The following is a 25,065-nucleotide window of genomic DNA, read 5'->3' as shown; positions in this document are numbered from 1 at the left end:
TCCGTACTTTTTATGCAGAGTCAGTTTGAGTTCAACAATAGAACAAATGTTCTATAGCTCTGTCATTGTTGAAATTCAACCATATGCGTAGAAGGATTTTTTCATCAAATATGATCGTCTATTTTTTTCATGTGAGAAAGGCGTTTTCTCACAGTGAAAAGAAAATCAAAAACTGTATATAATCGAGTCCGCCCTGTATATAGATTTTTAGAAATTCGATCCGTAAAGATTGATCTTTTGCCAAAGATCGCCCAATCCTACATCAGACACACTCGTTCTTCATAGTCTGACAACGGAACCATGGCATTAATTTCGGCGTGGTTTTTAATTTCGGAATCAACATGAATTCACTACTTCATCCCATCCATTGTGACGAATCTGTACTACAAGTTCTTCCTGGGCCATCCTGTCTTAATAGTAATCACGTTAGAATGAAGTTTACCTTTCAGGGTGAACATTCGGGTTGATCTGCCTATCACCCTATAATGTTAGTTCTGTCGTTATTTCTTCATCGCAACAGCTGCTGTTATTAATCGACGATACATTTTCACAAACATGCGGACAAATTTTGGTCCTACCATCCTCCTATGTCTCACTATTGTCGAAGATCGCAGGCTAGCAAATATATTCGTAGAGTAGACTGGAATCGCCAACGATTCCACAATCATTCATTCACCCGTGGGAAGTTCGATATGATTTAGTGATTAAATATGTACCATGTTTGAAAAAAAAAAAGAACTTCAAACCTGTTGTTATTCTCACTAGGAATTGCTTTGGTGTCCAACATCGAACACCATCAGGAGACAATCTCTTTGGCTGCTTCTTGCTGCTTGAGTCTTGATTTTCGGCTCACATAGGTCATCTCCACTGCCCACATCACAAGCGTCACAATCGTGAACGCATTAATGAATAGTATACTTTTCGAGTAGCTTCCGGACAGATCCCGAATCAGCCCCACGAGGGGACCAATCGTCATCAGAATAATGCCGTTCGTCATCATCTGGATGCTGGAAGCCGAGGGCAGGCGCTTGATTGGGATGTAGCTCGGAATCACCAAACTCATGTAGACCGTCCGAACTCCTTTGGCTATGCCTAGAAAGACAGCCACGACAATCATTTCCGGATAATTGCGAGCGATTAAAATACCTACAAGATGTTCACCATTATTTGAAAGATCACGCTTTATGTGGAATTATATACTCACTAAATCTAGTTAATATTAACATTGTAAGCGCAATCATGTACATAACGCGTGGCGTCAACTTCAGGAAGTCCCCAATGAAGGGTGATACAAAGCGAAACAACAAATCCGCCACTGCCAATGTGGACATAATCGATGCAATCTGCGTCGTGTCGTAGCCCAGATCGTTGAGAATGAACGGCGTTAGCAGCGAAAAATTGATCTCGGCAAACACGGCAATCGACAATCCAAGCATCATGTTAAGGTAAATCTTATCCCTCAGTAGAGTGAGATCGAAGATTGTGACCAGTTTTTGGAGAACGCCTTGCTTTTTGTCAGCCTCGATGGTACTTAAATCAAACTTTGCAGTCTTTGGCACTTGGGATTTCGTCGAGGCCGAGCGTTCAAGCTGGCGCATAATCGACGGAAGACGATTGTCTTCGGTTAGGTCTTGATTTTCACTGAGTGGTGGAAGTTTCGATTGAGACACTACTGGCAATCCCATTGAGGAGGATTCACGAAAGCTTGCATGGGAGCTTCGTCGTGTTACCGGGAAGCGTTCGTCAAACAATCGCACCGAACTGCCCAAATGGACAGAGTCTTCAGATTTTTCAAACCAGCGCTTGATTTTCGGGGAAAATTTTGGCCCAAACGGCCTGGGCCTGGGAACAGTGTCATCCAGAGAATTTCGTCGTTCTTTCTCTTCAAAAATCTTCATAGAACTGCCCAAATTGATAGACTCGGTGGATTCAGACTGGAACCACCTTTTCTTTTCTTTCTCAAGAGCAGGTTCCAACGTCTCCGAGCGTGTTTTATACATCGTCATATCCGCTGTCGACGCGCCTCTCTGTATGGGATGAAGAACTGATTAAAGTGGCATAAATTAATAGGACTCAGATCTGGGCTCGCAGCAGCAGTGAAATTACCTTCGCTTTTGGTGCGCGATAGCAGAGCGATAGCGGCCATTGAATCGCGCCGCCGAATCTGGGAAGTCAGCTCGAAGCCGTAAATGCTTTGGGTGTCAATTTCATGACCAGCTAGGTAGCTTTCTTTTTCGAGGTAGTCCTGCTCGTCGTCAGATTCAAGTTCCCATTTGCTGTCGGTGTGGTGATTGTAATGATGTGAGGCTAGATTGAAGAGAATATCTTATAGTACATAGGTATTTATAGGGATAGTTTAGATCTCACCATCAATGGCGGTGTATTTATCCTCCCCAACGTCATTACTTTGGGGAGGCTCCAGTTTTGGTTCGACTGGAATCAGGTGTCGCTTAACCGGTTGCAAAAGCAGGGAAGCTGCAATTATATGAGTTGCCAGGGCTCCTATAATAAGAAGACAATATCGGGGACCGTAAAGTGCGATCAGAATTGACACTAGCTGGGGTAACAAGATCGGACCTAGACCAGTGATGGTCATTGCCAGTCCTGCCGCTTTGTTTCTTCGTGTCACAAAATACGTGTTCAGAGCCAACGAAAAAGATGAGTTGCAGAAACCCATTCCAAGAGCTACAAAGAACGTTTAAACGGATTTAGATTACATCTATGAATGTTCAAACAAGTTATGTAAAACTTACACGCTATAATACTGTACGTCACGATGAAATGCACAAACGTTTCAGCGTTAGATGTTAACATGAGCCCCAGCGAGAACATGGTTCCTCCTAGAGTGGCTACTTTTCGGAAACCAAAAGTGCGCAACAAGGGTCCATTGAACAGCCCGAACGTCATTCCTACCGCCGAAGCCAAATTAATTATGAGTGAAGCATCTGTGGCAGAAATATGAATTTGCTTGAAAGTGTCCTTGAAAATCAGGGCGAAGCTCTGCAAAACCGGTATGATCATGATCTGTAAAAAGAGGAAACAGAATTATAGTATTATATCTCGGATGGGAAAAAATCTATATCTATAAAAATGGATGTCTGTCTGTCTGATTATTATGGACTCGGAAATTGCTGAACGGATCGACATGAAAATTGGTATGTAGGGGTTTTCGGGGCCGGGGATGATTCTTATAATAGTTCGGTTAGACACTCCACCACTCTCTCTAAGGGGGGCTGCCATACAAATGAAACACAAATTTCTGCATAACTCAAAAATTAATCAAACAAATGAAATCAAATTTAGCATTTGGAGGCTTTAGGGTGTTACAATTGCTGGTCTCTCGAATCTGAAATTCGTCAATTTCAGGAAGGGCGAAACAATCAACCCGTACCGAGCAGAAAACCAACCACATTACAACAGTATCCAATCAACGTCAAATGCAAATTCCATTCCGCCAACACTTGTGGAACCAAATTCAGCACCTGGAGAAGTATCTCCTCTTCTGAACCCAATGCGACCTCCTATAGTAAGACTTACGGAGCAATCGGCAGCCGACGACAGACGCTTTTTGAAGGCACACCTACTTGACTCTAAAATAATGGACACAGTGAGGAAGTATCTTTCCTTCCTCCACGACCAAACAACGGATGTTTGTATTCGTGGAATAACGAGAACTAGTGCATCTGTAATGCTCACAGCTGAACACAAACCTTTTGCGTGAAATTTTCCTGGAAGTGCACGAAGAACTGGAAATTTCACGCATTGACGCCTTGGCAGACCTCAAATCACACCGAACATTCATGTCCAGTGAACGTACGCAACGGCTACAACATGCTAGGGAAGCAGCAACAAAATTCTACAGTTCGCAAAATTTTCAACGACGCTGACGCGCCCTTTACAGGGAATTAGTAGTCTAAAAATAGTTGTCAAAATTTCGACCGCATTAAAAACCCAGCAAAAATGAAAGAAATTCATCAACATTTTTTACCCGCTTCTTTCAATGTTATTCTTGCAACTGAAACTAGCTAGGGCGAAAGCGTATGAAGCGAGAAAATTTTGGAAATAATTTTAATGAATTCCGGCATGACCGCAACTTATCGTTATCTCAGAAGAAGTCTGGAGGCGGGGTCCTCATTGCCATTAATGCAAATTTCACTTCTGAAGAACTTATAACCGAAAAACATAAAGAATTTGTACATGTTCGCGCAAAATTATCTATAGCTGGCGAAGAACACATATTTTCTACCGCGTATTACCCTCCCGAACATGCAAATTATAAATCGTATGAATTATTTTTTCCAACGGCAAATCGAATTACAGAAAAACTAGAACCAGAAGTGAAATTGCATATCTATGGCGACTTCAATCAAAATAAAGTAGACTTCATTCCCGACAACGATAGTGAATGCATTCTATTTCTATATATATTTGAGGGGCTTAGAATGCAAGGGGTGTAAGTGACTTGATCGATTTCTCTTCATCAACTTTTTCTTTAGTTAATAACTCAATTGCAAAAAAATTCCAATTTGAGTTTGCTATAGAATCCGATTAATGAGGTTCTGACCTATCTTCCACATTATCAAATACAGCTGGGAATGTATTTGCAGCTAAGTTATGATCAAAAGAGAGAGTCGATGTAGAGAAATCGATCAATTCACTTACACCCCTTTCATTCTAAGCCCCTCATTTGACGGAATTGCACATCTCGGTCTTAATCAAATAAATCACGTAAAAAATTCCCAAAATTATTATTTAGACCTATTATTTACTAACATCACCAACGACTTTTGTGTGAATGAGTCCATGACTTTCCTTTGGAAAAATGAAAAATTTCACACAGCAATTAAATACTCAATCTTTGTACATAACAAACAATTGCCCATCGACTGGGAGTACGAAGAAGTACCGGAAGACGAACTTTGAAGCAACCAAATGTAGCCTACAAGCCATAGAATGGCATACTTTATTAAACAGCGAACGAGATGTCAACTTATCCGTACATATTCTTCACGAAATACAAAATAGACAAAAGTATTCAAAATTTGCTGGAATGTCACAATATTTCCCAAGAACTGAATTTTGCCATTAAAAGTGCACACGAAGAGTATAATAGAAAGGTCGAAACTGAAATCAAATCATGTCCGAAGAAATTCTTTTATTACGTAAAGTCTAAGCTCAACAGCAATAACTTTCCATCGCAGATGCATCTCGATGAAGATGTAGGGAATTCTTCGAACGAAATTTGTAATCTTTTTGCAAATTTCTTTCAGGAAGTATATACCACATTTTCCGAAGAAAATCGCGATCGGGACTACTTTTCACAACAAGAAATATAACATGCATTAAAGAAATTAGATGGAACGAAAGAACCAGAAGATGACGGAATAGTACCTGTATTTCTGAAGAACCTGGCTGAGGAACTCACGCTTCCCTTATATTGCATTTTCAATAATTCACTACAAACTGGAATATTTCCAGAAAAATGGAAACAATCTTTTTTGGTACCTATCTTCAAATCAGGCGCTAAATCTGACGTACGTAATTATCGTGGAATTGCCATTATCTCTTACATTCTTACAAACTATTCGAAGCAATAGTGAATGAAAAAGTATTCCAACAAGTAAAGAATAGAATAACATGTGTACAACATGGCTTCTTCAAAGGCGACTCAACTACAACTAATATGTTGACAATTGTGACTTTTATTTTGAATTCAATGGAAAATGGCACACACGTAGAAGCTCTTTACACTGACTTCAGTAAAGCATTTGACCGCATCGACATTCCATTACTACTCTTCATAAATATTGCAGAAGATTGGAATGGAACAAGGACTCTTAAACTGGCTCAATTCTTATCTAACAAATCGTGAACAAATTGTTCATTTTCAAAATTCTCTCTAAAATCCAGTAAAAGTCACTTCGGGAGTCCCACAAAGCTCTCATCTTGATCCTCTTCTTTTCATTCTGTACTTAAATGACATCTCCTTTGTTCTCAGGTGTATAGATGTACTAGTATATGCAGACGACATGAAGCTTTTCGCGGAAATTGGCAGTGAAAACGACATCGAGGCATTCCAAAACGAAACACATGTACAGTAAAACCTGTTTTTGTGTAAAAAAAACCACACAAAAAAAGGTGCGAATTTTTTTTCTGTTCTTGTGCGGTTTTTTTTTGTGCGATGTATGAAAAGAAGCATATTTGACGAAGTTATCGTCCATTTAGTTTTTTTCGATGGTTTATATGCATTTCAGTGCGAAAAAAGCATATTTGCGTCTCGATTATCCACTTCTGAAATCATTCCTCTCCTCTCATCAAATGCTCTAAGTTTTCTAAGTTTTTGCATGACATGAATTCTAACAGTAACACGTTCCGACATGCAACTAGAAGCACAAAACAGCCACGCGCAACCGAAAAGGCAAAGTGTCCCATCGCAAAGCAGGGAAACAAAAGGAAATTGAACGGTGCATGGCGTGGATTTGAGTTATTTTCTTGGGGGAAACTTTTTTTATGCGGTCCCTATCTACTGCACAAAAAAAGTTTTTTTCAAAATGTGTACCGAACACGATTTTTAAAGCTGCTGGTGAAGTTTTGTACGATTTTTTTATGCGCCTTTTTTGTGCGGTTCCCCCCCACAAAAATGGTTTGCCTGTATTCCACACTTGGTGTAATAAAAAATCTACTAAAACTGAATGTAAAAAAATGCTAAATGTAAACTAATGTAAACTCCATTACATTTAGCAGAACGAATCATGTACCATATTGTCTTGGAAATCAAAATGTAGTGAAATGTGAAATAGTTAGAGATCTAGGCGTCGTTACTCGTCACTGTAAACTCTGTATTCATAGAACACTAAAACTCTGTAATCAATAGGCAAATAGGACTCATACAGAATAAAGCTTTTGTATATCACATATGTAAGGCTCATTCTGAAATACTGTAACATCGTTTGGAACCCGTATATGGTCGTACATGAAGAACGGCTTGTGTCAGTGCAGAAACAGTTTCTTTTTTTTGCACTCCGTAAGTTGAACTGAACTACATTTCCACTGCCTTAATATGAAGCACGCTGCATGCTCATAAACACCCAATCACTAAAGGAACGCCGTAAATTTGCAATGGTTTCTTTTGTTAATGGTCTTATTTCGCAACAAGTACAATCAGCTGAATTACTAGAAAAATTAAATTTCTATGTACCCGGGCGTCAACTAAGAACACGCAATTTGTTTTTCACCAAAACATCCAGAACAAATTATGTAAACAACGCTCATATCAATCGCATGATGCATATATACAATCAACACTGCGAATTAATTGACACAACAATGAATAAAAAACAGCTAAAAAGGAACCATAGGAACCGTAGGAATAATATTTAACTTAAGTAAACATTGTAACAATAAATATAATGCAATAAATGTGTTTACGGTGGTTAGACAGTCCTCTCCCTCTCTAAGGGGGGCTGCCATACAAATGAAACACAAATGTCTGCATAACTGGAAAACCATTCAAGCAAATGGAACCAAATTTGGCATATAAAGGTTTTTGGGGGCAAAAAACGTTTCTTAAATGGTTTGCCACTCTTCCCCCTCTCTACAGGGAGCTGAATAACTCGAGAACTAATCAAGCAAATTGAATTAAACTTGGCATATAGAGGTTTTAGGGATCGATAAACGTTTCCATGGTGGTTCGACAATCTTTCCCTCTCTCTAAGGGGAGGCTGCCATACAAATGAAACACAAATTTCTGTATAACTCGAGAACTAATCAAGCAAATGGAGCCAAATTTGGGATGTGAGGGTTTTTGGGTACGAGAAATGTCCCTTCTCAGGAATGGAGAGGGGATTCCATAAAAATAGTACACATATTCCAACCAAACATGACAATTGGAAATTTTCGGAAAACTCAGAAAAATGGAAAATGATCAAAGTTTTGAACAACTGAAGAAAAACGTCTTAATGGCTTGGATGCTAATCGATGATTGACCCCAGTTGGGTCATGGTCATTTTATGCATGAAGGCCTCCGGAAATACGCTTTGGCGCGATAGGTGGATATTTTATAGCATTATTTGTGGTGAATATTATCCAAGTAACACACAAAACAGAATTTGTGCCAATGTCACAAAAAGAAATGTCCGATTTAGGGTTGTCTTCATTCTATCATATTTTCTGTATCAAACATTTATTCCATGTAATGGAGAAACATGTTATATGCAAGTGGATGAAAAATCTCGCACGCGAGTTGTGTCAAAATAATCTGATATTATAATGTCGAGTTTTGGTAAAAGTACTGATATTTTATAGTAAAAAATAATTTTAAAGGGTAGATTAGAAGATCAATCAATGAACAGTTCTGCATGAACGTGCGCTTAGTAAGAAAACGTGGATGTGATAACGAGAAATAAATTTTGGGCGGAACGAAGTTTGCCGGGTCAGCTAGTGATATATAATCTTGTATGACTTAACACGACAGGAAATTTTCCTATCAGGAAACTATCCTATGCGTTTTGAATCGCATCACTCGTCCGGGTATGGATACTTTGAGAACGAGCTCCGCGTGTTTGTCGAGGTTCATAAGCAAGTTCTAGGAAAAATAATCTCATTGGTTCCGGGTAATTGTCGCCCAAAATAGGTCGCGGCTAACCTTTATATGTTCTAGAGTTTAGTGAACAAATGATTGATAATCTTATGAACATTATCTGCATCTGGAAATGCAATCTAAATGGATATTAGCGACAAGTTAATCAGCTTAGTCACGACAATAGTAAACACGCTCTGGGTCATATTTCATAGTAAAATATGGCACTGATAATGAGCGGATTTGAATGCCGTATCATTCATGACCTGGTTTGATGATAGCAAATATGCGATATGAACGGAACAGACATCCGTTATGTTATGTAACATTCAGTGCAAGTTTTATTGAGGGAATATTAATGCTAGAATCATTATTAATTATCCTGGCAAAATGAACGTTGCTATTTTCATACACAAAATTCTCAGTCACTCCACTCCAGTGACCATTCTGTTAAGGAACCCTCAAGTCCAAAAAAGTTTTACTGTACCAATTTGTTTATATGAATACAATCTGTATGCATCTCTCTATCGCATGAACCAATAAAAAATAATAATTTTTCAATTTTGCTATTCTGGAAAATGTGGAAACGAAAAAACAGTTTTAAACCACCGCCATTTTGGCAAAAAGATGTATTTGACTTGTCAGAGGTTCATGCGATAGCGGCATTTTCACTGATTCAGAATCTGCTCTCAACTATTCTAGTTATGATTATTTTTTTCTCCGTTCAATTTTTGTTTTATTGTTGAAAGACAGATGAACAAATATGATCTAATGGTAAAAATATTATTTGCTTTATTTTTACGGAGCTCGGAAAAAGTCCGAAATTCGAGTATCTACACTACATTACCCCCTTAATAGTCAGTTGTTCACCAATTAAGAGTATCCACTGTTGGCTTTTTTTGCAAAATAGTAAAATTATAAACAACCAACAAATTCATTGCAGTCCTAACCTCGACAACCGCGAGTTATTGGTTATGTATTGTCATCATTGTATAATTATAAAAATATTTGAACTCTCGGCCGGTAATGTTCACCGAATTTCTTTTCAACCGTACCAAAAAGATCGTCAATATAGAAATCCTCAATTAGGACTTTGGCTGCGTTGGGGTTGGTTGATTCGGTGGCCCATTACTTACAATAACGTTTGTTACGATATGGGATTATCCAAAATACACACCCATTAAGCTTTCGAGCCCTTCTTGTAGGTTTTCAAATCATGTCTCGTCTTAATTCGCTGAGTCATTCTGAAGATCATTCAGGGAACACAAATTGACAAACTTCTCAATTATTTCGCGTCTAATTTGTTCATACTCGATAAATTGAAAACGGTGCATTTTTAATTTCTATTTCATAAAAACAATTCCTGTTTTTTTTCAGCCCATTGCTGAAAGACGTAGCCTTACGTTAAAAAGGATTACAGTAAACATTCGCTCACTGGGCGAAAAGGAAGACCAGTTATCGACATTCACGTTTTAACTGGTCCGGCATGTAAAACGTCAAATAAAATCGAGGGGAACTTCAATGAATTGTTTGATTCGCACTCATCATGAAATTGGATAAACAAAAGCGTTCCAATGGAAGTTTCGCATTGAGTGCAACAACATGTATGAAATATAATTTGAGGAAATTATTTTTCTGTAATTTAATCAATGTTTTTGTCATGCAAAAATAATGTCAATTTTCATAACATTTCAAATTACGTTCGAATGCCCCTCACAGTAAATCTTCCATTTGAATATGGCGTCGATTGTTTACGAAATTCTGCTTTTTAACTAGTCTAAGGACCAGTTAACGTTCGCCTAGTCGAAAAGCACACCAGTAAAACTAGGACCTGTTAGCGAACGATTACGTACTGTACGTACGTACTGATTTCATAGGTTTTCGTTGTTGTTACCCATACAAAATAGTTCAAAATAAAGTAACACCAGATAGGCAGACCAGAAAAGCCCGCTAGCCAAATGCGGCCCGCGAGTCGCAGGTTAGCTATATCTGGATTATACCAGCAAGAGAAGAATAGGGATGAATACACACGTTTAACGTTGACTTCTTCAGTAGTTTGATGCCATGAGGCTACACAATCATTCATCAGTGGGGAGTCTGTCTACTGAAAGAATTCGGCGCAATACAATCTTCCAATTAATTATCCTGATAACAAAAGCACAAGTTTGCTCAGCTTGTCAATAACTCGACTTTCGACTTTGAAGGCGATGAGATCGAGAAACTTGCGAAAGGTTAGGAAATATTTGTTTCGACAGAAGTGAATCACTTGAATAAAATAAATTGAACACAATTGAACACAAAAATTTATTTAAATTTTTTTTATTTTCGACTGACCCCGGAGTTGTCGATCTATTACTCATTATTTACATGTTTCATAACATAACTGTAGACTCATCAACATATTGAAATAAGTAACCACTAATGCAAACACACCGCATTAATCGCCTAAATATTATTCCATAGAGACCCCCGAATGCAAATATTGAAATGATCTGAAGCTAGAAGGTTCAATATGGTTTTCTACCACTGTATCTTGGCATCTATTCAATCATCTCTCTACTTTCCTATTGTACGGGTGAACGACTTGTGCAAAATGAATTGACGGTGCAATGCACGAGCACTTGAACTGGAATAAGCGATTGAGTCGTCTACATAAAGGGTGTGTCACATCAAATTGCATCACGGAAAATACGCTGTAGAAATTTAATTTTTAGGAATTATATCTTCAGCTTTCGCTTATAATCAGATAAGAGTGTATAGATCACGTTGGCCATGCTTCACTGTCAATTTTTCGTAAATTTGGAAAAATGTCGTCGAACGAAAAAGAGCGTCGTGAATTAATCCTGTACACTCATTTTGAGAATCCGGAGTTGTCACATCGGGACATCGGTAAGATGCTGGGAATCGTCCAATCCACGGTCAGCAGAGTACTAAAACGATACTTCGAGAACCTAACCATCGACCGGAAGGTGAAGAACGGCAAAAATGGATGCTCCGTCAGTTAAAAAAGATCACAAGCGCGTAGTTAAGCAGTTTAGACGTGATCTGAGAAGTTCGGTCCGGGATGTCGCCAATAAGCTGAATTTGTCAAGTTCATTCGTCCAGCGGACCAAGCAGCGGGAGGGCCTGCGTACATACAAGGTTCAGAAGGCTCCTAACCACGACGAAAAGCAAAACATGGTGGGGAAGACGCGAGCCCGGAAGCTGTACACCGAAATGCTGACGAAGCCGCATTGCCTGGTAATGGACGACGAAACCTACGTCAAAGCGGACTTTCGTCAGCTGCCGGGCCTGTTGTTCTTCTCCGCATAGGACAAATTCAGCGTTCCGGAGGAGATTCGCAAGCAGAAACTATCCAAGTTTGCCAAAAAGTACATGGTGTGGCAAGCGATCTGCTCTTGCGGAAAGCGGAGCGCCCCCTTTGTGATGACCGGTACGGTAAATGGGCAGGTTTACCTTAAGGAGTGCCTACAGAAGCGCTTACTACCACTATTGAAGCAGCACGAGCAGCCCGACCATCTTCTGGCCGGATCTCGCTTCGTGCCACTATTCAAAGGACGTGTTGGAGTGGTACGAAGCCAACGGGGTCACCTTCGTGCCAAAGGAAATGAACCCGCCCAACGCGCCGGAGCTTCGCCCAATAGAGAAATATTGGGCGATTATGAAGCAGGCCCTCCGGAAGAACCCAAAAGTTGTCAAATCGGAGGCGGACTTCAAGAGAAAATGGATTTCTGTTCAAAAAAAACTACAACCTGACGTTGTACAGAACCTTATGGACGAGGTAAAGAGGAAGGTGCGATCATACGGGCTTGGGCTCGAAGTATGAATAAAAAGAAAATGCCAAATGTTGTTTAATAGTTTTTATTTTACTGTCTAAAATTTTCAAAAGGATCGGTCTACTGGGCGAATTTCTACAGCGTTTTTTCCGTGATGCAATTTGATGTGACACACCCTTTAGAATACGATGATAGACTTTGGAATATAAAAGATAACAAAGTGTGATTGTCGTATCTTAGATATCACCAATGACGAAGAACATTTCCTTACTCTGAGAGATTAGATTGAGACGATAACGGATAATAATTTAGGAATGCTTCGGAATGATATTTGAATGAATATCATACTCACATTGGCCATTCCATAAGCAAACACAATCATCCATCCCCAGCCTCCATCAGGAGGCCTTAGCTGTGCATGCTCAGCCATTCTGCTTGTTGTTCTCCCCAACGCTCATGCAGTTATCCTCCTACTTAAAGTTGGTGCTATATCCCTGGTCACGTATACACTTTGATGTGCGTTTTAGTCCATGTATCACCCGAAACACTTTTTATGGTATTGCACCGTTGCTATTAGCATTTTCATCGCACCATTCCACAGGTTGTCAGTTGCTAACAGATGAAAATCCTCGCAATGAGAACACGTGAACTCACCCGAATCTACAGAGAACCTATGATATCTAATCCGCAAAATACGCAAACGTTGACGCAAACAAACCACTTCTCTGAATGTATTATATCACTTGATTGTTCTGATTACATGTGTTTACCACACTTGACCCGTTTTATGTTCTCTCTCTCTGCAGTTTCCACTTTTTCCACGAATCGATGCGACCATTATCTCCCAGCTGTTTTGATTGCGGTTGCTTCCGATCGAGTGAACGACGCGAACAAGTGTGAACGTTTCCGAGTCACTTCGACGACGCGCGAGAGGGTGCACCGTTGCGGCAGATTAACGTAGGCGCCCGTCCATATGCGCACGATAAACGACGAACAACATCGTGGCTGGCAGGACCGCCGGTGGACGGTGAACCGGGAGGGTTGGAGGATCGCTCGCCGGTGTGTGCGCATCAGACTGTTATCTACAATTTGAAAACAAAGCGTCGAATTAGCAAAATAATGTGGACGAAATTTATGCCTAGGTTTTGGGGACGGCTGTTATGAAAACTTGAGTGTTTGTATAGCAGCATTTGAATCGGTCGTTGCCACACGCTGTTAGTCACACTGCATCTGAACCGGTCATCGTCAGATTTATGGATCGTTCGTTCATAATAAAAATAATTGGAATACCTGATTGACGAACTACTTACAGCGGCTTGTGGCCTGAGTGTTGTATACATTCTGAGATAAGTATTGATAAGAGCTGTTATTGGTTGTGAGAGTGCAGTTCAACGGGATGAATCGGTGCTATGTTTATAAACATAACCCAAAACCCAAACACGACGGAAAAAGTCTCAGTAAATTTGTGTAGTAAAACGAAATCCAGTTTTTCAGGAATTTTGAATCTTCATTTAGCTTGATTAATATGATCCGATTAAGGTCAAATATGCACTGTATTCGATAATGTGTAATAACTTTGAAGCATTATGTTATGCTCAGAAACGATTGTTTAGTTAAGATGGCCAAATTATTGATAGTATGAACGAGAATTAAGAATTTGATCGTATGTTCACGGTTGTATTTTCTGGTAATGTTTAGTTTTTGAATAATCGAAACAGTTCTTACATTATTGTCGCACTTAACCATTATTCTATTAACTTTTTCGACAATTGGCCACCAGAGCGTGATGCATCTTTGACATCAAAGTTATCGAAAGCAAAATAGCGCGTGATTGTCCATTACAGTATTAGAACCATGAACATTATTCATATTTTCAGCATGCACATAAATATAAATGGAAGGTCAAATGTGTTGCTAAGCGCAAAACCCGAAGATGGAATGGTTCTATCTGAGCCGTCTTTATTTTATTGTGTTTGTATCGGCCCGTAGATAAATATAGTGAAAAGAAAAATCGGAAAATTTTCGGAAAACTCTGAAGGAAGGTCGAAAAATTCCGAAAATTGAATACCTTTATTTCCATTTTGAGGGCAAATTCAGGGGCCCCACAAAATGGTTCTGGCCCTAGGAATGATTTCGATTATCCACATCTAGCTAACAAATCTGCTTTTTCATTACCTTCAGCTCCACAGTGCCCTGGAACCCAGAATAGGTTCACTGCACTTTTTTTAGCTACCTCTTGAAGAAGTTGAATACACTACCAAACCAATTTGGAAGTACAGGTAACTGACTTCAATGCTTTCAATGCAGCTTGACTGTCAGAAAAAATGCATATGTTTGCATATCTATAATTGCGCCTTTGACAAATTGTTGCACATTCAATAATTGCCTGTACTTCTGCCTGAAATACAGTTGGCCACTTGCCCATTGAAATTGATATGTTCACTCCAGGACCGGTTATTCCAGCCCCGGCTCTTTCGTTTAATCTGGAACCATCAGTGTAAACAAATTTTTGATCCTGGATGAATATCAGGTCCCCCTGACTCCCATTCAGTGCGGCTTGGATCAGTCAAATTGAATAGTCGTTCAAAGTTGTATTGCATGCTCATCCAGTCCTCCTGAGTTAGTATCGGATTTGGTTTGAATTCCTTTAGAATACTTAAATGACCCCTAGGTTCTCCATCAAAGAACTGTTTTGTTCTTTTCAACCTTAGTGCCTTTTTTCCTCCTCTAATTGAACGAATAGATAAAAGGGAAGTACACCCAAGGCAGAAAACATGTCATCTTTGGCAGAAAAGATGCCATTTCCTGTGCATGAGAGTCAAATGCGCAAATAATGAGCTATTTTAAAAGCTTAAAAATGGTTTATATGTATGCGAGCAGACATCTCTTTCTGTTTTCTTTTCTCTTTTCATTTGGGATTGTGCCAAAAAAAGTCCATACGACGTCAATGGGGATCGAACCAAGGCCGGCTGGAATGCAAAGTTACTTTACACGACCACGCTATCCATATAGCTGCCAGCGCTATTATAAAAGTTCGTGATAATATTACACCTCATCATAAAATGAAATTGGAAGGTGTTATCTAAGACGATATGACGACATGTGCTAAAAATTAACTTTTGGTGTAGTTTTATGAGGATTTATAGATAAACCCTCATCCTTACACCATGCTATAGTTAAGTTTAGAGCATATTGCAATCTATCTCTGATTACATGCTCATATTTTCCCCGAACTACAATTACAATATCATCTGCAAAGCCTATGATTTCAAATTCTATTGTTTCAAGCAGTGCCAGTAGGTTATCTTCTACGTCGGTGCCATGCTGGCGTTGACGTTACGCTCTAGCACTGGTGAGAAGCGCTCTTTAGAAAAACTCAGTTTCGTACTGAACGGCGCCTTTTTTCTCCTAAATTGAATTACTTCAACTATGCTCAAATAACGGGTTCCCGGAATAAATCGCCACAGAAAACAACTCCAACAGAAACAACCACTCGGAAAAATGTAGTAGGTTAGAAATATTGTGGCGCGGGCGCGGAAAAACCATCATGGGTATAAGACGGTCTGTAATACCGTACGCGAGTATACGAGTTATGATTTTGTGCACTAAATGTCCAAATCAAAATACCTATAATTAACCGGGCAAACGTAATGCACCAGGCTAACGTATGCCGTCCGACGCTCGCTGAAGCACGTTCAGACCTTGCTAAAGGATCGTATCCTATGTTTCAAACTAACCGGGCAATCAGGTGAACACAGGTTTGCGTGTGAAAGACCGTCGCTTCCGGGGGTGGTTCGACGGTTGACTCGCGTCATCATGGCGGCTTGGGCCGCCTCGGTTCCTTATCCTCGTGAAATGGGAACTTCGTCTCCATTACATTGGTTCCGGAATAAATTAGAAGTATAGAAATTACGCTTTTTGACGTATAACTACGTCTTTCATTAAGGGTGCCAAATCAGGAAACTGGTCACGTTTTTATGAAATAAAGTTAACATTAATAACTATTTTTGCCGCGAACGGATTTTTGACGATTACATACCAAACGAAACGGAAATTCCCTAAGATTTGTTTTCTATGATATATATTACAACCCTCTGATGTATAAACGGTTCAAATTGATTAAAACTAGAAGCATTCCCATTTTCCCATACATCTGTTGTGCTCATTTGTGGGCTTCCCTACCCATGCCGTCAATAACGAGCAACTTCAACGAGGGGAAATGATACAAAGTCTCCGTTAACAAAGAAAAGAAGAAGAAAAAGATCGAAAGGGAATATTTGCTATAGCATAAATATTGGATCTCGCTGAAACAAACTTTCAGTATTGTTCTAGATACGATGCAATGAACAACGCTTCATTTTCCTTTTTTTGCGTCATCAAATGTATTCGTTTCAGATCGAGCTGTGGGCGCGACCAAATTTCTTACTCACTGATGTCTCTGGCATTGCAATCTTTACATCAAACTAACGCCATTCCATTAAGGTTCTGAACTACACAATTGTGTAAGGAATCATCAAACCAGGCTATCATCGGCTCACCATGAAAATAATAGTTCTATAATTTTGAGTGTGATTTGGTTTCGCATGACAGTAGCAAAACTATCTCAACCAAGGATGACAACTAAGCTGATCGAGACCGGAAATATTAATAGAAAGGGCTTCTGTTGAGGAGAGCGCAAACCGGAGAAAAGTGTATGTATATTTAGTTGCTTCAAGCCATCAGTCTATACCTTGTGTGTGCTATGTGTGTTCTTCATAACCCGTATTTACAAATAGCACATCTTCGCTGCGCTGAAACCCCATTTGTATCTGCTGTCGTGCACATTGGCCCTGTCGCGATGCAACAATCACCCAATATTTTGGTGCTATGATGAACGATTGTTTGGTGGTGCAAATTAGGCAGCCGCTATAATAAATATAAATAAAGAGGGAGGTAGCGAAAGTGGAATATTTGCTCTATTTATTATATCTCTGTTGAGGCAAATATTCAGACTTTTTCTTTATTCGAAGCACTTGTTTTCCGTCATCATAAGGGCTTCGTTGGTACCTTTTATATTGCATCAATGCATAGAACTGACGCTATGGCTAAACCATAGTAAATGTCGTGCTGGAATGTTTTGAGTTATTTGGGTTCGCGTGCCAATCGCAAAACTGCCTTCAACCAGGATGGAATTTGCGCTAATCTTGGTCATAATGATGCAATGGAACTCTTTTCGAGGTAATTGAGGTTAACAGAAAAAATTTATTTCGTTCATTTACTCACCAAAAAAGTAAATGTCGTTCCAGACTTTTGTATGTGATTGGGTTTCACTTGCCAGTAGCAAAACTTTCTTCCCTAAAAATAACAGTTGCGCTTATATTGAGCATGAGAAAGTAATACAACTTTTTCGAGGAACAAAAGCGTTTCTTTTGAGAATAGCGCTAAATGATGAGATGTGTTGATATTCTTAGCTGCTTCAAGCCACCAATGTATGGCTTTGTATGTATACATGCATTTTCAACGCTTGTTTGGTGCTGGTTGGTTTTCGTTGTACGAACGACGTTTGGAGGTGCGATTCCACTGAGACAATACTAGATAACATGTAGCATGACATTTGATACTTGCAAGTATTGTCATTGTTGTTGTTTCCATTCGGTGTCAAAGAAAAAATGATGTAGTTATGAGAAGTGGAATAATGGTGCTGGTGGAACAATAATCGCCAATAATCGCCTGTAGTCGAGTGTATGTCAATTGCGAAAAAGGCCACCGGAATAGCGTTCGAGGTAAATTTTCAATGCATTGACATGAAACAAAGTGTGACATGCGATCAGCTTGTGTATTGTTCTGCGAGGGCAAGAATGAATCATCAATAAATTATCATCAACTGATTTTACAATAAAAAACCATTTCAGGGCGACCAAACCATTCTGCTTATGATTTCTATGCTCATGATTTTCTATGCTACAAGAAGCTACAAAAAGGCGGCCATCTTATCAATCCCTTGGTATGAACGATATAACGCGAGATATTGATCACTAAAACCAGCTATCGAGAAAATAATGAATAACTTTTTCCCCAACCTAATATAAACGGATCCAATCTAAAACAATCAGCATAAACTTCCCGGCACCAAAATGATATTGAGAATCATCTAACCCTCTGATGTTTGCAGATAAAATCCAAAGAGAATAAAAATTAAAGCTTAACTTCTTAATATATTTTTTTTCGAAAGGAAATAAGATACGATTATAATATACAGTCTATCGCTAAATTGAGTGTACAAATGCTACTTGACAATACTTTCCATTTATTTGATATTAAATATTTTGAGCACATTTTTTTATGCATATTTATTACTCACACATTTAACTAACTGTACGTGCAATAAAATTCCGAGAAAAGTGTTCTGCTAATTGTTTATTCCTAAAAATTGAAAAAATCTCTATTCTAAGCATCGCAAAATTGAGTGTGCATTGAGGGTGCTGTTTTTCATCAGTGATTGGTGTCAACATTTAACCATTGCTTGGTCAGTGTTGGTTTCTGTTTTTTATTGATGTTAGTATTTTTTTTATCAAAATGGCAAGTTAGAGGAGAGAAATAGATATTGCTACACGTAATAAGTATGAATAATAAGTATGAATTGTCGTCGAAAGACATTGCAGGAAATAGCAGCTGCTGTCGGAAGAACCCACTGTACAGTAAAAAAAATCATAATCAAGTCGAAATACGAAGGAACCATGGAAAATCTCCCGGTAGAGAACGCGAACGGATCCTGTCTTCTGATGATGAACAGGTAATTGTTCGAACATTGCGAAAGAACCCTAAAACAAACATTCCTAAATTGAGTACCGAAATAGCCGGCATCATTGGAAGACCTGTCTGCGAGACACTGTCCGGAGATCAACATACAGGAACAATCTGAGAGGTCGTGTTGGCAGTGAAAAGTATCACATCTCAAAAGTGAATATGAAAAAAAAAAGACTACAGTTCGCTAAGACATATGTAAACAGACTTAAGGAGTTCTGGAACAAGGTCTTTCATACGAATGAGCCGAAAACCAATATATTTGAATCGAATGGAAGACAGATGGCGTGGAGAAACCAGGATCGGAGCTTCAGGTTCAGCATTTGGTTATCGCAGTAAAACACGACGGCGGTAGTCAGTTGTTGCTTGGTACATTGGTGGCTTCTGAAACTAGAACCATGATGTTTATCGATTCGGCGATGGACAAGATGGCTTAATTGATCTTCCTGAAACATAACTTGCAGTCTCCCGTTCGGAAATTCGGTCCTCCTCGTGATTACTACTTTCAACAGAATAACGACCGAAGCAAACTGACTTCGTGGTGCTGGAATACCTGCTCTATTATGTCCCAATCAATTTAAAACACCTCAGAAATCACCGAACTTGAACACTGTTGAGTATATATGGTGGGAACCATCCATCCATCCAACAAAATCCTGGGAACATAGCGGAACTCAAAACGACGATTACGGAGATCTGGGAAGTACTTTCGTTTACAGTGACCAGAAATCTCGCCTCGGTCCTTGCAGGAAGTGCTGGACGCCAAAGGGGGCCATACCAAATACTAGGGAATTGACTTTTGTTATCTATTAACATTTCTGAACTGATTTCAAGTTTCGTTTTAAGAAAAACTTGAACTGTACACTCAATTTCGCAACGTCTTAATTGGAGATTTGGACGTAGAACTACGTCTTTCATTAAGGGTGCCAAATCAGAAAACAGGTCACGTTTTTATGAAATAAAGATAACGTTAATAACTATTTTTGCCGCGAACGGATTTTGGCGATTTACATACTAAACGAATCGGAAATTCCCTAAGATTTGTTTAATATGCTATATATTCGAATCCCCTGGTTTGTAAATGGTTAAAATTCATGAAAACTTTAAGCGTTTCCATTTTCCCATACATTTGTTCTGTCTATTTGTGTGCTTTCCCGAACAGAGCTGTCAATAACGAGCAACGAAGGGGGAATCGTAGGATTTAAAGTCTCCGTGAACAAAGGAAAAGAAGAAGAATAAAGGAAAACACTTGCCTAGAGTATATACAGTGGATCTCGCTGAGGCAAACTTTCATTCGACATCGGACTGTTGAGCGATCCAGTTCACTTTGCTTTCGCTGCGCTTCGATCTAAGTTTGGACCCCACCAGTGGTAATCCAACTTGGATATCGTCGTGTGGTTTTTTCAGTTGGTTTTTCGCGTTATTCGTACCGTGTGTTTTTCTTTCTGCGTCATAAATAAGACGCTTCGCGTAATGTGTGATGAGCAAGAAGAAGAGGAAGGCAGGCTCGAGCCCTGCAAAAAACGGACGCATTGCTAGGGGCAATAAAATATCGAGGCCAGCATCATCTAATGATGCACGTGCTGGCCTCGCATAATGCATTGACATGAAATAAATTGCGACATAAGATCAGCTAGTGTATTGTTCTGCGAGGGCGAGAATAACTGACGTCAACTGATTCTACAATGAAAAAACCATTTCAGAGATTATTCAACTATGCAGTTGTTTCTAAAATTTCACAGCATTATAGAATAATATCCGAAGGTATAAACAAGCGACTTATGTAAAATAACAGCGTAGTTCTACGTCAATCTTGTACACAACCTCCTATAATTTTTTTTGTTTTTATTTTAAACATGAAGTAGAAATGTGACCATTTTATTTTTTTTTTTCTTATCACCACATGAGAGTAAAATGAATCGATTTTACGATGAATATAAGTCGCATTTGATTATTTATTTTTTAACCCCCAAAAACTCAACAATAACAAATCAGCACTAGTTGTATACTCAATTTTTCGATTGACTGTATATTTCCTGATTCTTATGCCTTCTCGTAAACTTAGCTTCGCCGCTATGTCTTGGTCACCCTAATTTTCGATGTGTTTACCAACAAATCAGGCATCATAAATTGTTAAAATCAACTCATGCCACAGCCTGCTCGTATGAGTAAACTCAAGCGCATCCAATTGAATTGAGAATAAGCTATTTCTATTTTTACTTTGTCATGATTAACTATTATACAAAGAAAAAATGACAAATCTAATACTTAATGTTTGAGGAAAATTTTCAATGAAAAAACCTTCACTGTTTATATTTTTATGTTGTTTCCAGCCAGTTCAACTGCAGAATCCCCGCGAAATAAATCCAAAGCATCGTTGGTCCATATTTAGAAGAATGTAAATATACTTTACCTTAAATTAAACTAGGATTTTCTATAATCGTCATCAATTGCCTTCACATTTAAAATATAAATAACACATAATTAAATCACATTCCATTCATGAAAGTCTCTGAATTGGGCAAACACAGCGTATTTCATTCAAACCATTTAAAGTCTGTTTATCACACAGCTGAAAGCGAGTTCAGTTTCAATTACCGTTGACTTGACAGATGATAAAACTCACGGTATACATAGAGCGAAGTGATATGCCCCGGAATGATGCCGTCATGGCTATCCATCTCACCAGCAAACACGATACACTGTTATGATACTCTGGGGCACCGAGCGTAATAAGATCATAGTTAATTTATCGTCAAATGGCACATTTGGAATCAGTTTATTCTTGGAAATAAAATGAGTTTTATCTACTTGAATGAATGCAACTCGATCAAATGACGTCATATATTAGCACTAATCGGTAGTTGCTACCTTCTCTCATATGCTGTGAAAATACCGAAAAACCCGATATGAAGGGAATGAATGCGATCCGCGTTGACGGCATTGAGCTTCGTTTACAAGTTTAGGGGAGCGTCAAAGAATAACTTATGTTCAGGCGGAAAGAACACGTTTTCATAACTAAAATTATGAATGAAAATTTACTTTTCAAAATCAAATTAGTATTCTATTTAAACAAAAAAACCTTTTTTTGGCAGGTGGTGAAAAAATCTTATATAAAAATCGTTTTTGAAGACAACTTTATATTATAATAAAAATATTCAGTGACAATGTTGGAAATGTATAGCCACATTGTTGAATAAAAGTCAGAAACACGTGTTTCAAGTAATTAAATAACATGATGTGAAAAGTTTCATTCAAATTTTAAAACAAATTTTTTTTTAAACTGGATTCGTGTCTTCTCATCTGATAGACATTGCACTAACGAGTTTGGGACCCAAAATATGGCTCCTAATTGGAAGTTGCCACCAGACGTCGACACCGTACCACTGTCATCGCGAATTGCGAATGAAATTGAATGAAAATGAAATATTTCCCATGTCTACATCAGTGAAATGTTTCATTTTTACACTGAAAGAAAATGATACATGTACATTTTGTTCGCGATAGTTAACGCCATGAAATATGTGTTCTGAGACGAGAACGACTAACGGCTAAAAGTCTCTTATATAAATAGACTCATAGAAAATAATAAGCATTTTTCCTTCAAAGGAGTGTTTTTTAAATTTTTGACAAACCATTTGATCTAAAGCGATCTTCACATTAATTATATTTTGAACATTCAGATTCAGATAAATCGGGCCAAACCATATTCTACATATTCATGCTTTTTGGTACATCAGGAAGGATCAAATTCCTTAACGGGCAAGTCACTATCCGATGCTATAAAGTTTATTGATACACGAAGACTGAATTCAATCTTATAAAAATGGGTGGGTTATATATATGATTTAGTAATCATGTGTTTGAATTGATTAAATTATTGATTGAATGAAACAATTTTCGAATTCAATTGAATGCACCATATTTGCTTTGTAAGTAAAGAACTTGAACAAATGCCATGTAACATTAATTCATGCATTGTAATAGATTATGTTCTTTTTTACAAGTAAATTTGATGGCAGCATTTTGCCTACTCATCAAACGGTATGCATAGAAATTTAGCGAACAGAAGACATGAAGGAATATCTTCCAATGCAGTTTTGAATAACCGAGCCAAAGCGTTGTGTTCGTACCTGCTTTTGTAGTCCGTGTTAGACATACATTCCGGAGTGCAAAAAAACATGCGGGTACAGAAGTACCCCCGGCTTGCATGAATGAACAATTTCAAGTTTTACTTTTTAGGCTATAAAGGCTGTAAACAGGAAAGTTCATTCGCTTCTAGTATCTGAAATTACGGTTTTCCCAGGCTCCTCCATTTAAAAATACGTGTTAGGGAAACATATTCCAGTCTGCACTAAAGCAAGCGAGTACCAACGCACAAAAGTATCAGTTGATTATTTTGTACGTATTCAGACCTTTTCTGGATTATAACACCTACAAATATTGTAAACATCATGGTTACACTCCATTTGTATCAGATTTATATATCTAAATCATGTAATTAACACGTTGACTGCCACTTCAGTCACCGGTGACATATAAGCTTATGAGCATTCCCTTTCGAACAAAAATGCCTTTCACTAAGATAAGAAACGATGGCCCTAATATGTTTGAAAATTTCCATAGAGCCGCTATAAAACCATGACACTCAACGTGTTAATGCATCTCGATGACCTCAATTGGCGATCTAACGTACAAATCTACACCTAGGCGGCGCTGCGGTGAAAGTGATGATGGATTTAAATTTTGCCATGTGAGCTTATGGAAGTAGTTCTTTCCATAAATTATAATGTTATAATCATAAAGGATTATTTGATTGCGATGAGTTTTTAAGAAATTTAATTCTGCGCATTTTTATATATAACATGTTATTTTCTTATCTCTTTCCGTAGTGAAAATTGTATAAATATTGACAATGGTTGAATCAAAGACGGAAATTCGAGAGCATCATCAAAAACAAGTAGAAAAATGCATGGTTCTTGCATGTGAGAACTACCTTGGAAAGTCCGGAAGTAAAACATACGTGATTTGTTTTTCAATTTTAGGTTACCTTATCATCATTTTCTTAGTTCAAAAACAGAATCCAGATGTCTCACCGATCGTTTACGTTTTGCGTTAGATCGCCAATTCTGATCATGGTTTGTCCGATGCACTGATGTTGGTTTGTCCACATGATTACTGAGGCAGCCGTTTGGCGCGCTGCAGTTTGTTTATTGTGTCCATCGGCGCGTAGCAGAAATACATGGCCAAGAGAAGGCAATATTCTTAAGAAAGCCTAAAATATGAATGGATCAATATAATGACAGTAAACTCAAGCAATGAGAAATGTAACATCTACTTGAAAATTCGAATGACTTCAATAAAAAATAGTGATTTATAAAACCGGATAAACCATGATCTCTTTGAAATCGTTGAAAAAAACATTAAAAATTGAAAAAAATTGGGGGTAACCACCCCAAATCGGACAAATCAACATCATTTACTCTTTCCTCTATACCAGGGATGGACAAACGGTAATCCGCTGTCTATCGGTCGCCCGCGTAGGTATTCCTAGGCGTCCGTCAACTGGTCTAGGATTTTTTTTTTTTTTTTTTCCAATGTCAAGTTTATTCATTGTATAAAAGTTGTCATTATATGTTTACATCTAAATAAAATTCTAAGGCTGCAGTATCTATCAGCCCTTCTGTTTCATTTATGAATTCCACATAATTCGTGAAGGTTTTCAGTACTTGAATTCGTTGGCTTTTTGTGATGTTATTTAATGACGGCCGTAATAATTCTCCGAAAGAGGGACGTTGCCATCCTCCTAACATAACTGCAAGTTTTTGCTGTATTAGTCTCCAAGATGCCGCTACTCGAGGACACTCGCTGAATTCTCTAGGATAGTGTCACCTCCAAACGCAATGGATTAAATATCCCTCCATCTTT

At 38.5% G+C, this 25,065-nt stretch overlaps 1 protein-coding gene across 2 annotated transcripts; it reads right to left on the bottom strand.

Moving 5' to 3' along the window:
* Window positions 1-613: 613 nt before the first annotated feature.
* Window positions 614-21,731, bottom strand: LOC129770483 (uncharacterized). Of its 2 annotated transcripts, XM_055773349.1 has the most exons (7): window positions 21,551-21,731; window positions 12,707-13,436; window positions 2,754-3,024; window positions 2,368-2,685; window positions 2,107-2,307; window positions 1,205-2,044; window positions 614-1,146 (listed from the first exon to the last, which is right to left on the bottom strand). In XM_055773349.1, exons 2-7 carry the CDS (start codon window positions 12,782-12,784, stop codon window positions 797-799), a joined length of 2,058 nt encoding a protein of 685 aa, XP_055629324.1. In that variant the 5' UTR covers window positions 12,785-13,436; window positions 21,551-21,731; the 3' UTR covers window positions 614-796. The 2 variants fall into 2 exon arrangements, with proteins under 2 accessions (XP_055629324.1, XP_055629325.1); XM_055773350.1 differs by lacking the exon at window positions 21,551-21,731 and having other exon boundaries at window positions 12,707-13,612.
* Window positions 21,732-25,065: the final 3,334 nt, after the last annotated feature.

Source organism: Toxorhynchites rutilus, chromosome 2 (genome assembly GCF_029784135.1).
Source record: "Toxorhynchites rutilus septentrionalis strain SRP chromosome 2, ASM2978413v1, whole genome shotgun sequence".
Taxonomy (NCBI): domain Eukaryota; kingdom Metazoa; phylum Arthropoda; class Insecta; order Diptera; family Culicidae; genus Toxorhynchites; species Toxorhynchites rutilus.
The sequence above is the reverse complement of the archived record's forward strand: the minus strand, read 5'-3'. Positions and strand labels throughout refer to the sequence as shown.

Coding starts and splice junctions, on each gene's coding strand:
- LOC129770483 (XM_055773349.1), bottom strand. CDS start 12,784: ATGGCTGAGCATGCACAGCTAAGGCCTCCTGATGGAGGCTGGGGATGG. Junction 3,025..12,706: donor TTGCTTATGGAATGGCCAAT/GTGAGTATGATA, acceptor CTCTTTTTACAG/ATCATGATCATACCGGTTTT. Junction 1,147..1,204: donor GTTAATATTAACTAGATTTA/GTGAGTATATAA, acceptor AACATCTTGTAG/GTATTTTAATCGCTCGCAAT.